This window comes from Aotus nancymaae, unplaced genomic scaffold (genome assembly GCF_030222135.1).
Source record: "Aotus nancymaae isolate 86718 unplaced genomic scaffold, 86718_ANA_hifiasm-v0.15.2.pri h1tg000002l, whole genome shotgun sequence".
Lineage (NCBI taxonomy): Eukaryota > Metazoa > Chordata > Mammalia > Primates > Aotidae > Aotus > Aotus nancymaae.
The window spans coordinates 60009220-60023843 of record NW_026988413.1 but is presented as its reverse complement, the minus strand read 5'-3'; the positions used below and the strand labels follow the sequence as shown (position 1 = coordinate 60023843).

The following is a 14624-nucleotide window of genomic DNA, read 5'->3' as shown; positions in this document are numbered from 1 at the left end:
ATAGGTTATTACAATTTGGTTGTCCTATCACTTAGCAGTGGAAACGTTTGCAAAAATATGGAAAATAACAAGCAAGCTACCTCATGCATATACATATATAAACAAAACCCACACAATTTTACTAAGAAGGACAAGTTATCTTAAGTAATTTTTTGAATTCAATATAGGTTTTAAAAATCACTTAATTTTTGTTTTTAATATTTTCTTAAAATGGTCTATATATTTGAGCAAATCATAATTGCTTGGCTAGTTGAGTATACAGACTATGTTAAGTACAGAGACTAATCTGTAGTTATCTATGCATATATACACGAAATTAAAACGTCTCAATCATCTGTTTGTTTTGGATTATTCAGAAATGTGTTATTTTGAAAATACTAGTAGAAGCTATAGGCAGAAAATTTCAATGTTATTTGAAATAGTTTTCAAGAGTTAATTACTTACAGGTTTCGAGTGGAATTTTATTTTTTCTTTGATAAATACAGCATATGTTTTGCATAGTTGCAATAATTTTATCTGCCTTCTTCAATAGACTACATTAGAAACTGCATCATTGGTAAAGGAGGCAGCTACAAGGGAACAATATCCATCACTAAAAGTGGCATCAAATGTCAGCCCTGGAGTTCCATGGTACCACACGAACACAGGTAAGAACAGTATGAAGAAAAGAGGATGGAGCCTCTGTCTTTTATATGTGTTAACAGTCTCATATTAGTCCTTCAGAATAATTCTATAATTGTAGAATAATTTAGCCAATTTTGCTGAATTATATCATAGCAAGGTTTATATGAATTTATGACTGAAATTTAGCAAATGATTAATATGTTAATAAAATATGACCAAAACAATATCTTACCTTAATGCCTCAATTTACAGGTCTCGGTATTTGTGAAATAATAATGTAAACTTAATTTTAAAAGATTCTCTATCTGTCTTTGAGAAAGTACACCACTGTGCAGCTGGAGAGGTTGACTGTGAAAAATCGGAGGTAGATAAGATTCTTACCTTACTGAGGGCTGAGGGTTCTTTAACGTTGGTGGATCCCAACATTGGTTGCACATTAAAATCACTTGCTGCAAGCCCTTGAGGAATCTTACTTAGAAGATGACAACACAGAATAATTAAATCAGAATCTCAGGGGAGAAAAGGTACCAGTATTTTTTAAGCTCCCCCCATGGTTCCAAAGTGCAGTCAAAAATTTGAGAACCACTGCTCAAAGCTCAGGCTTCAGACTGACTAGCTTTTCCATTTCACCTATTGCCTAATGACCAAATAGGATAAACGTGTTCATTACAACAGATGGATACTATTTAAAGATGAGTAAACACAATATCCTTAGGCTCGTCAGACTGAGAGTTTTAATCATCACTAGGAAAGAGATTGATACCTAATACTGACTGGAGTATTAGTCAAGGCTTATTTCACACACAATTTTATCAGAAACGAAAGTAGTTTAAAATAGCTCTCTCCTTGGTGGTAATGCATTGGAGAGATTACCTTAACCATGTACCGTGCTGAGCAATATACCTCATTAATCTCATTTACTCTTCATAAGAACCACACAGTGGGTAGTTTTATTAGTTCCATTTTATCTACATGGTAAAACTGAAGCATAAAAACACTTAGTAAGTTTTCAGTGTCATGCACAACTAGGAAGTGGCATGGCCAGAATATCAGCCCAGTCACCATCACTCTATAACCTCTGCTTTTATCAACCTTAGGGCATGAAACACTTGGCCTATCAGTATAACCCATGATATGATTTGTTTTTGCAGTGGTGGTGATGACTGCCTTGTTGAACCCACTTTTTATTATATTCCATTTTGGGGACATAATTCTGCAAGATGATTCTACATTAGGAAACAGAAATGTGTTAATTGACCAACACAGAAAGAAAAAGAGTTTGTTGCTCCACACTGGGATTAAACCTATGATCTTTGCCTAATTAACACTAGCTAGTAAGTGTCCAAGCTGATCAGCTCTACAACATTTCAATAACAGAAAACAACAATTTTCAGAAATTAGTTACTTGCAATTATGTAGAAATGCCTCTAAAACATAGCATTTTGGTTATATTACAAAAACAAACATTATAATTAGCTTTGTCCTCTCTTGAGAGTTTGCATGGTGTCACTCCCTGCATAGTGGAAAAAAACATTTTATTTAAGTAGGTGGTTCTGAGTTTTTCACGAACAAAGGAATAACATTTGAAATCAATCTGACCTAGTCCAGGAGAATGCATTGGACTGACCTAGTAGAGGTCTTATTTCACCCTGAGTTCTCCATGATTGTGATTCTCTGCTGGAGGAGTAAACGTGAAATAGATCTCCCTGGGAACTGGCGTCCCAGTTCAATCAGCTATTTTACCAGTGAACACTTCCTTGTGATATAGATGTTTATGGCTGAGAGGATCCAGTCTATTAATCAAATTCTTTTTTGTATTCAATGAGGACAACACTTAATTTTCATCAATTAGCAGCTTATTGGAATATCAGCATGATGGCTTAACACTTTAAAGTTAAGTGTTGACTAAATATTAATTGTACAAAAAATAGAAAAAGAAATACACTTCTGTCTGGAGGAATGATTTATTGTTGACCCCTAAATTGAAATATTTTACAAGTAGCTTAATGGAAAGATGATGATAGATGATGAAATTAGTATAGAAGCTTAACTAGAAAAGCAGGTGACCTGATATCTACATCTGTATCCTTCATTGGCCACCCAGCATTCATTAATGAATCAGATGATGGAATAAATCAAGTTTCCTAGGAACACAGTGAATATTAAAAGAAAACAAAGGGATCCTAGCACCTAGAAGATCTAGTTTATATTTCAAAGTATATTTGGATATAACCCAATTTTAAACATTTCCTCACTTAACTCTCTTAAAACCTTGCCAACAGTAAGGACAGAGAACCAAAGATAGTGTATATGTGAATAAATGCTTATTACAGAATCTGCTGACTGGCACAGGCTTTGTGTGTAATAGGTTCTCATGAACACCTGTTGAATAAACAACCATAGGTGAAAGAGTAGAGCTAGGCTTCATTTCTTGGTCAAATATGGGGTGCTAAAGAAAAGCAGGTGAAACACGTTGGGACACTCACATACACGTGTGCTCGTGTGCACGCACATGTGCGCGCACACACACACACACACACAATCAGTTAATTTAGGTAAAAGGTAAAATACACCAAAGAATGAAGAAAAGAGATGACCCAGACTGCTCTTTAACCTTCACGTCCTAGAGAGGAATTTGATATGGATTGATTCAGAATTGTGGAAGGAAGCCCATCTTTTCTCTTCATTTTAATTTTATTAACTCTAATGAGGGAATTTTATTCATCTTTTGGCCATATGTACTTTTGATTTCTACATTATTCTCTCTTCCTTTCTACCTGTATTTTTCCTAATAAATTGTTGACTGATTAATTCACTACTTTGCAGCTTCTTTTTGGTTTTACAAATCCACTGGAAAGGTGTATGTGTGTGTCACTGTGTGTATTTTGGTGTGCATGTGTAGAGGGGCCCAAAAATCCTCTCTCAAACTATAAATATTGAGTATTTGTATACTGAACATTTGTTATAACTACTAGGTTTCTTAAATAATCTTAATATATAAAATGATATAGAGAAAGGGAAATTATAGTTCACTCTATTCATTTAAGTGAAGAAATTAAAACCCAGAGAGTAAATTAATTGTCTAGGGACTAAGGTCATATACTATTTAGGTGATAGATATGAGGCAACTGTATGGGTTTTATGATTAATAATAACTTCTCACCACTCTATTGTATCAACTTTTGTCTATAAAATAGAGCTACAGTATACTTTGCTTAAATAAATTTGATTGGTGCATGACTACTTGAAAACATATAAAGCAAAAGTCACTTTTGATTCTGTCAGAAAAGTACTTTTATAAAAATTTATTACAAAAAGTTGAAGTGTTTAAAATGAAAGAAAATAAATTTTAAGCCATGGCCCAAACAAAAGATGCACTAAACTATTCTGGAATGATGGAGCAAAAAGTAAGAAAAATGACTTTTTTAAAAAGTTTACTGTTAGAAATTGTGAAATCATGCTGAATTTTATTTGCATTATATTTTTTGTCAGTCATATGGTCTGACAACATGTCTTATTTCTATTTCTCCATATTTAGAATGCTAGTGAAGTAAGGATATTAACTATTTAAACACATTGAGGTTGCATAATGTCGATGATGTTTAATTGGTTCTCTGAAAATGTTTAGTTAGTAGTTAAGTCTCTTACACTATTTGTTTGGACCAATAATTTATATTTTTTGAAGACTTAACTTTAGAGTATGCTCATGTTAAAATGAAAGAATTTAATTGCAAAATATTGCTTGGTACATGACGCATATCTGTATTTGTTTTGTGTCACAATGTGAGAAATGATAGTTTATTAGAAGTTTCATTGGGTAGTAAACACATTTGAATGACATTTATATTTACTAAGAGTCTAAAATCCTTGGACTTCACTCTAATTTTAGTGTCGTCTAGAACTCAAGGTCTCAGTAAAAGTAGAAATAAAGCCTTATAGCAAAACCCAAACTGAATATTACAAATGTAACTGGATTTTCAAAAAAATGTTTACTGGTATTACCTATGGATGTATATTCTTTATTGTGATCTTTTGTGTAAAGTCTGGCAGACAAATGTAATATCTAATTGTTGAGTCCAATATCACAAGCAGTACAAAAGTATAAAAAAACACTTGGGCTTTTCTGATGTGTTAAAATACTTTATGCTGGCCACAAAACTATGAGTAGGGCACTTGAAATTTTAAGTGAAGATGATGTATTGCAGTTACCGCACCCAATGGCTTACTATTATAAACCAAAACTGGGATCACTAAGCTTCAATCAGTCAAAATGATCAAAATTATTGAAGAGAATTAGCAATTCTGTTCTTTATGAGGACAGAGTAGACACAGACTACAAAGTAGAGTATGCTTAATAAGGGGTAGCACTTGTTAAGTGTCAATTACTCTATCATCCCTTGGAACTTCTCAAAATAACCATATAAGGTATAAGATGTTATGGGTTACAGTTATACTCAGTGCACAGGTAAGCTAATAGGCTGAGAGAAGCTAAATTACTTGCTGGGGTCTCACAGTAAGAAAGTGAGCTCAAGTTTGAGCCCAGATTTAATTGGATTCTCGACTGTATTCATGTTACTTAATGAATCTGTTTCTCAATTGTGCAGAAAAAAGGGGGCTATTTATAAGAAAAACAATAAACAAGTAATGATCTCTAATAAGTAATGCAAGAAATAGTGAGATTTCAAAATTAGTGGCAGTGTTTTCTCAGTTCTCTCTTAAGTGGCCTTGATCAATCACCTGCTGTCTTTGAGTGGAGCTTTGAAATTATGTTTCAAACAACATCGATTAAGTTCTGGAATGTTTGGCTCCTAGCAAATTAAGAGGTTAATCTTTCTAACTTGATGTTAAATATGGAAATTCAGCTAAATGGATGTTAAAATTCAAAGATTTTAAGAATAGATGAAAATGACAGAATTTAAGTTAAAGTATATGAAGGTATATAAGATAAAATAAAGGATTTTTCTACTATCAGCAAAAACATACCCACTAAATAGTAAAATTAATAGGCCCAAAAGGTTGCATGCTCTTATTCTGTAATGATTATCATTTTAAAACTAGCTTTTTGCCTTCGAGCTATCGGGGTAAAGACCTACAGGAAAACTACTGTCGAAATCCTCAAGGGGAAGAAGGGGGACCCTGGTGTTTCACAAGCAATCCAGAGGTACGCTACGAAGAATGTGACATTCCTCAGTGTTCAGAAGGTAAATAAACCTGAATGCCAGGTGGGGCATTCTACTCCCCCTATGTGTAGAACTGTAACTCAACATTAAAGGTTAACAGAAATGAATCAATCATAATAAATGTGTTGTTCATACAAATGCAACTGCAGATAATTATTTAAACATTTTTACACAATGTTTCTAAAACTGTCGGATTATCACCAGATTAATGCAAAATAACAAAGCGAGTTATCAGTTTGAATTTCAACACTGCCTGAGACATCCCTCTGGGGAAAGTGAAAGAGTGGGTGTACTTACCTACTATCTTGAGCTCACATACCTCAGAATCTCCTCCAGTGTGATACCTGAAAGGAATTGAATGAAGTTTAGCCTTTCCTTAGCAATGTTAATTCTATTCATCCAGCACCTGCTTCCACAGAAATTTTGTCAAAACTACTCTGAAGTGGTGTGACAAGGGTATATGGACCCAGAAGAGAATACAGTATAAGAAGGGATCACTGGAAGTTTGACCCTATGCACGTTTGGGTGAAAATGTGTCTAGAATCAAATGTGACACATAGACTGGAACTGAGTACCATTCAGAATAGGATCTGAAGAGATCAAAGCAATGGATCTCAAACTGTCTTGAAGGCAGGCACCTTAAATCCATGCCTGTGTTTTCACTTCTTCTCACAGCATAAAAGGGCATTGTCCTTACTTTTGCAGTGGAAAACTGAATGGCTGACAAGATGGAAGAGTAACCATTTCAGCATTGTATGTGGTTTCACTTTTCTTAGTTATTTGGCTACTGAATAGCTGGATTTTTCAGTTTGTCAGAAACTCTAAATTTTCAAAAATCTAAGTGAAACAGATGAAACTGTTAGAAAATTATTAGGATTTTAAAGTATTTGGGGATGGGGACTACTGGAATGCTGTCCAAGTTTTATACTAAGGTATCTTACCTGTTTGTTATTAATCAAATATTTTAAAATATATTTCCTCTATAAATATTCATTTAATATTAGGTTGATATTTATCACATAACAAGTAAAGGCTATTGTTAGCTAACTGTCACAGAGAAGGATTTGTTTTCTGTTGTTAGTGAATTTTAAATCCTTGACTTTATGTGCTAGAGCCAGTTCCATCTCTGTTTGTAAATTCTTACTTTCCATTCCATATCATATTCTGTTCCCTATAACTTCTTCATTGTTTTCTTTTCTTTTAAAAATAATAAACTTTTCTATGACCACGTTATGAACAAGTCTGTTTTGTATGAATAAGTCTGAATGAATTAATATTTGTCTTAAACTTGCACATGGAAGAAAAAACCCGACTTTTAGGAGAATCTCTCCTATTCCAGTTTTCTGAGGTTGAAAAATCATTGAAAGGGGTTTTGTTTATTGGTTTCTTTGACCTTAAAAAAGTATTTTCAAAAGCTGGTATCTTGGCCAAACTTTAAACAGCCTACCATTTTCATTATCTGCCTGGTTCTTATAAGAATATGATTTTTCAACTCTGGGTTTGTAAGAAAAACATTCATCAAAATATACTTATATAAGACTGGACTGCTAGGTGACATGGATTAAAAGTGCTAGAAAAGAAATCCTTGAATAAATCCTATTTGCAGTTACTCTTATCTCATTAGAATGTAACTCTTTAGTAACCTTTAATAATTTGAGGTCATCACACCTCCCTTAGGGCATTGCCCATTGGTATTAACAGCACATGATGCTATTGGTCACCACGTCACTAAAGGATGCAGATACATTCTTTCTGGAAATAATTAGTGGCCTGACAATCGTGGAATAACTCTCCTGTGGGAGAAGGGAACCAACATCTGCCATGTAGGTTAAACATATTTCAGAGAGTATGAGTTAAACTGTGGTATTTTAAATTCAAGCTAACACAAGCAATGTGTTAGCAGGATTTTAATGAAAATGATAAAAAATAAGCAGCATTGTCAAAACTTTGGCAGAGAAAAAGAGTTACTTATAAAACCAATAATATAAAATATACAAAATAATGTAGACATGATATAAATTTCTTCTAAAATACATATATAAGGGGGAAACTTCAAAATCTAGAATGCTTAAATAGTATAATAAATGGGCCATTTCTATCCATGGATACTAATTAAATGGTAAGTTATAAAGGTTATTTTATTATGGCTGAGGTAGCAGCTATAAAATCATTTTGCATATTTAAAATTAACAAACAAAAATACCTGTGATCAAACTTTGGACTGTTCAAATGAAAAAGACATATAGAACAGTATTTATTTTTTGAAATGTTTGTAACTATGCTTAAAACATGGCTACATAATCACCTGAAATTTGTTTAAAATTTTGGATCATAAACGAATTGTATCTGATAGTCAATGATTAATATTATTTTCTTATAATTAAAAATTTTTAAATATAGCAAATATTCTAAAAGAAAACTATTCTTTTATTACATTTATCACTTTTCAATTAGATAAGAGGAATAAGTTCAATAGATCTGTTGCATGAATGGTGACTGTAGTTAATAATATTATATTGTATATTAAAAAATGCTAAGAGACTAGGTGTTAAATGTTCTTATCACAAAAATGCTATGTGAGGTAATGCATATGTTAACTAGATTTATCAACAATGTATATATACTTCAAAACATCATGTTGTACATGATAAATATATATACTTTTATTGGACAATTTTAAAAAAGAACCTTATATAGTTATACAAATAAAATAAGTAGTGCTTGATTCTAAAGTTATAGAAAGTTGAGGTATGTAAAATCCAATTTTTTGCTTTAGCGTTTGCTTGAAATTTAAAATAAAACAATCATTAGTCACTGGAACAGATGTCATTTCTAATGATTGTCAAATGATCAAGTAAATATATTTTAATTAAGCCATAAATTCAAAAAATACATTTAAAATCCCAAATAATACTGACATAGTTTATGTATATAATTTGATACTCTATGTGAAGAAAGACTTTTAAAAACAAAAATTAAATGGCAAGTTATAAAGATTTAATGGCAAGTATAATTTATTTTTAAACTTGTATTTATATATGTAAATTTGTGAGACTATATTTTAAACATTCAGTTTTGTTGAAGTAATCACTGCATGGATTTTTCTGAGAGACTGTTTTTAATGGAATAAAACAAACACTAATTAAAAATAGATTCAGATACTTTCAAAATAATTGTTTTAGTCTGTATACTCATGTCACTCCTGTTTTATGACTGAGAAAAATGGAACACATTCTTTTAAAGTTTGGTTGGTTAGTATGATGAGAAACCTGTTAAATTAATCCTATGTGTTTTATCATTTATATATAGTTTTTATAGTATTCTACTATTATCTGGTCCAGAACTATACTTAGAAAAAATACTGAGCTGATGAACAGAAACCATTACTCTGTGAGTTTTTGTGATCTAGAGCAGTAGTATGCTTTTTTAAACTAATTATTAGGAGAAGAACTTTCTGGAGCAGTTAAATAATGTATTGACAGCAATAGAAAGAGCCAAAGGACATCCCTCACCCCCTTACACTGTTACATAGTTTATACGTTCACCTGTTTCCTTGAGTACATGGACTTGGTTTCACCTGAACTGCTTGACTTTAAGAAAATTTAGAAAAGTCTGAGAATTCCCGAAGTTTGAAAAGTAAATATGAGTTAAAAATTTGGTTTTCTTGAGATAATTCTTATGACTAACCTGATTGTTTGATTCCACGGTAAAACAGCCAACTTTTCAGCCACTGACTTTGGATATGGTATCCAATCCAGCTACATTCCCAGGGCCACTTACTCCGCAGTGCTGCAATAGATGAGATCACAACAGGAGAGCACATTAACTATTGTAAACAAAAAGGCAGAGTGCAATGAGGACAATGTTGAAAAGGACAGGGATACCAACTTTCTAAAATTATTGCTTTCAGTATATCACAAAATATAAACAGTTAAAATATGTAGGAGATAAGTTAAAATATGTAAAACAAAAAGGCATTTTGGGATAATGCAAAGAATAGTAAGACTATGGGTCAGAAGATTTGTGTTCCAGGCTCAGGTTTGACGTTTTGTGTTTTAGGTAAGTCTCTTAAAACTTTGGTGAGCCTTGTTTTCCTCACTGTAAGAATCAAATGATACCTATCATGTTTTCATGTTTCTTTGTTTTTTTTGGAGACAGAATCTTGCTCTGTTGCCCAGGCTGGAGTACAATGGCGCCATCTTGGCTCACTGCAACCTCCACCTCCTGGGTTCCAGTGATTCTCCTGCCTCAGCCTCCCAAGTAGCTGGGACTACAGGCACATGCCACCATGCCCAGGCTGGTCTTGAACTCCTGACTTCAGGCAATTCACCCACCTTGGCCTCCCAAAGTGTTAGGATTACAGGCATGAACCACTGTGCTCAGCTGATATCTTTTATGTTAAAAGTATGTTATAAACCAGCAAATAATATGTAACTATAATATATTTAAGCATCTCAATTCTATCATGGCATGTTAAATTCCCACCCCAACAATAACTTTCATTGTTTTCTAAAATGTAACATTATTCTTGCTAACTTTTATTTATTTATTTTTATCTCCTTAGACCCATGACTGCAAACATAACTCTCTCTTCACTTTACTACCAACATAGCATACTTATGCTTCTGATTTTATGTTATTTTTTTCCCTTTATAATTTATCCAACTCTCATCCATTCAAGGTCTGAGTAAAATCTAGTATCTCCTAAAAAAAACATTACTGCCAAATAGTTAGAACTTTGAGAATAGATCCCGTTATCTAGAAAGTTGCAAAGCAAAGTGAGGTCTGAGCACCAGCAGAAGCAGCAACCCCTGGGAGCTTGTTACTAATGTCCCAGCCCAGAACCACTGACCCAGAATTTGTCTCTTAATAAGATCTCAAGGTGGTTTTTATGCACATTCATGTTTGAACAAGCATTGATCTGCTACACTCATAATGGAAAGTAGTCATCTTATGGAATCATCTGTTTTATTCATCTAGCTATTTTTTTAATAATATTGCTCAATGTGGTGATTCCCAGAAAATAATTCTATTCACTGTCATTAGAAAGGGATATACTATCACAAGCTGCATTTGCTGAAAAAGGCATAATAGATGTAATCCCTTTCCTGAGTACTATACAAGAGTAGAAATTGTATATGTGAATACTTATCTTTTATATGTGACCATAGTACTCTATTTACATTTCATTCAATACAAAGTAACAAATAGTGATGAATACTGCATCATTTTCTTTGATGGTATCAAACTTTGTATTCTTTAAAAAAAAGAGAACTAAATGAATCTGTTAACCATTCAAATGGAAAGCTGAGATGTAACATTGCATCACCTATGTTGAGCACTGCAATGACCTTGGCCAGCCTGAGCACCTTTATTGATATGCTTATTTACATTTCAAGGGCTTACTGGTTGTAGTCTGGGGAATCTCAGTATCAAATGAGGGGAAGCTGAGTTGGCCTTTTAGCTCATGTTTTAATGTAAATGAAAGAAAGTAGATGAATCAAGCCAAGTTGTTTCATGTTTTCAGGAAGTTAATAGTCAATGTCCCTGTTAGATTATAAGAATCAAAGATTCAAAAGTGATTATTCAAATACTATATCCCAAATTACTACAAATATTCTATAGGCTAGATTCCATTGCATAAAACTAAACATTGATGCCTCGTCCCACTTCGGCTAAAGTTAGATGATCAGTAATTGTAAGATACAAATGATGTGTTTAAGGAAGTTTGCCTGATTCATAGGAAAGCCAAGCAATGATTTATTCCACAGGGTGCTTGCTGTGCTACAAATCAACCTGTCTGTTTGAGAAGTCTCACTTTCAGCAATTGATGTAATTCAGTTTTCAGTGTGCCATAAGAGGCCAGCCAGAAGAGAACAATGAATTAACCTCACAAAATCATCAGTGAGATCCTACCTAATTAGATCAGCTTATACATTTTAAAAAAGAGTGGGAACACGGAGTTCATTAGCAGGTCATCTTCTATCCTAAGCCAGATAGAAATGCAAACCTGCCCAGCCTATTCAACATGGATGTTCGCTAACAGAAAGGAGCTGTGATTTATTTTTTAAAAATGCCTGTGTTCTTTGATTTATACCAGATTTCTATATGAAGCCAATCTCTTAAATCTATGTGGTCTTGATTATGGCATTAACCATAAAAGTATGACACAAACTCAATTAAACTTTGTAATTCCTGTAGATGTGTTTAGAGGGCAAATTGAGAGAGAAATACTATTGTGCTGACAAAATAGATACTGAGATCTTTGCGTTTTAGATCAACACAGGAAAAATCTCCAAGGATTTGTCTTCTATTTCCATTTTCTAGATACATTTGAGACAGTTATTGAAAAATCAGATAGACAGCATTGTGGCCCTACAGTAAAGTTGTGTGACACTAATTACAAAAATCCCACTTAAATTGTATAATGTGTTCTGTAGGGAGTAGCGTATGTCACTATTTATGGACATTTGGCCCTAATCTAAAGTTAGAATGATGTGTAGGATTTTCTAAAAATCTGTTTGCTAAACAGGTGTTGTTCTTTAAATGGAACAGTAGTGTTTTTAATTTTGCTGTCAGAAACAATTAACGAGCCATACTTTAATTTTATTAGTTGAATGCTTGATCTGCAATGGGGAAAATTATCGAGGTCTCATGGATCATACGGAATCAGGCAAGATTTGCCAGCGCTGGGATCATCAGACACCACACCGGCACAAATTCTTGCCTGAAAGGTAAAATACTAATGAATCATGCTTTCATTGATTCTTTTACAAACTGTTATTCGCTCTATGACACAGTGTTATGGAAATTCTCTTTATATTATGTTTTCCTGATAGGTCATGAACATAACATTTAGAACTCTCAGAATGTTCAGTATTCTTCTGACAGAATTTCTGGCCATTATGTTTGGAGGAAATAGTCTAAGGGCAAAGAGATTTAAGATGAGGTATATGAGAACACTGACTACATAGTTAACTGGTCAGAATTTCTAAAATCAGCATGATCCTGAACAGAAATCATCAGCAGGGTATAGAGTGGAAGCACTAAAAGAAGCTTCTTTCTCTCTCAGAGCGGAAACAAAACAAAGCCAAAGCAAGCCACAGGGCCAATTCAGTGACGACCATGGTGGCCAGTGTTAGCGGTGGTTAGAGGTATTGCTACTGCTTGCAGGAAATCTCCTTCTGAGACTCAGGTACTGCAGGCCAGGCTTATAACAGCATGACATAAGTGTGCTCAAGAAAAGGGAGTAAAAAGTAGAACAAACCATTCAGGTTGCTTTATCCTGGTGTATTTTGAAGTTGCCCATATAAAAAGCCTATTTGGAGAAGTCAGACAACTAAATCTGTCTTTTTTCCCCAGGAGTAGGTTTTGAGCTTAAATCATTATCCCCCAAAAAATCATGTCTACTTTTGCCCATGTATTTTACATGAACTTAGAAAAAAAGGAAGAAGTTCCTTTATTTTGATTATGAAGAATAAAAATACAAATAATTACACAGGAAACTCTGTCCCCCACCTTTCTTTGGAAATTCCTGTTAGGTGTTTTTTCTTTGTTCTTTTTCTTTATTCTTTTTTGTTTGTTGTTATCATTTTAAGTGAAATTAAAACTCCAGCTTATTTTTTAGATAAATGCTTGTCATGTTGTTTAACTGAGAGCAGAAGGGGTATGGTAGCAATTAAAATCAAGTCACCAATTCAGGCCTCTTAATTTGAAGGGAGGTGGGGTGTGGAGAAAGTGGTGTGATGAAGTTTGTCTCATGATCTGGTGAAGGTGAGGGCATGACCTCCAAGGGCTCTATTTCCAAAATTGAGCTGTCATTAGTAACGGTGCTATTGAAACTGAACTTTTAGTTTGAACTTTAAGCCTTCCCCAGAAGAGGACCTGTTTTCTTAATGAGCATTCTACATGAGGTCATGTTTTTGTAATCTGCCCATAACTGGGTTCTAGGAGAAAGAGACTCAGTTTGGAACCTCACTTAGTGGAAAGGTACCACATGGACCTAACTCATTACCAAGAGGATGACACTCTGTCCTTAGTGGGATATGTAAATTAGTAGATTAGTCAGTGATCAGCGGTCCTTGTAAGGCAAAACAGAAAACGTCCTCTTTCCCCAGCTAGGTGTAGACAACCCAAGTGGAAAGTTATTTTGTGAGCTGAGGGGTGGGTGGTGTTCAAGGCAGATTTACGTGACACTTTTCTTGGTGTGGTTTGCAGATATCCCGACAAGGGCTTTGATGATAATTATTGCCGCAATCCCGATGGCAAGCCGAGGCCATGGTGCTATACTCTTGACCCTCACACCCGCTGGGAGTACTGTGCAATTAAAACATGTGGTAAGTTAAGGTCAAATTTATTGCTTCCTTTTCCTCTCACAGACTGGATCTAAGCAAGCGATTATTAGCGAGACAGGTTAACAACTGTTTAACTTGATGCTTTAATGTGTGCAGGTTTTAATATTTTAAGAATGTATTACATAATCATACCCAATATTTTGCATTTTCAGAGACTGATTATTTTTGACAGAAATAAATATGCAAATGCACAGATCCACAGAAAACATTTTTACTTATGGCAAGGGCCTAAACATTCTAATGCTATCAAGAAAATTTAAAAATCCACAGAGAGAGAAAAAGACAGGAAATGTGTGCAGCATCACAAAGTCATTAGGATAGTAACAGCTAGGACCTTAGATCCTTACCTTCCAATCCTGTATCCTTTACCTGCCTTTCCTCCCGAAAGACATAGCATGAGCTCTCAACTGATGGTGAGCCTCTTCTGGTGAATGACAGAGGCTGCAATTTAGAATAATAAGTCCAA

General features: G+C 34.0%; 1 protein-coding gene across 4 annotated transcripts in view; it reads left to right on the top strand.

Annotated features, from left to right (window-relative positions):
• The window catches only part of HGF (hepatocyte growth factor), a 78323-nt gene that overhangs the window by 12196 nt on the left and 51503 nt on the right, over positions 1-14624 (top strand). For 3 of the 4 annotated variants that reach the window (XM_012466186.2, XM_012466185.3, XM_064375037.1), the window contains 4 exons: positions 533-647; positions 5683-5825; positions 12418-12538; positions 14022-14140. In XM_012466186.2, coding sequence (XP_012321609.1) covers positions 533-647; positions 5683-5825; positions 12418-12538; positions 14022-14140 — 498 coding nt within the window. The remainder of the gene's footprint in view (positions 1-532; positions 648-5682; positions 5826-12417; positions 12539-14021; positions 14141-14624) is intronic. The other variant, XM_012466187.3, reaches the window with a different exon arrangement.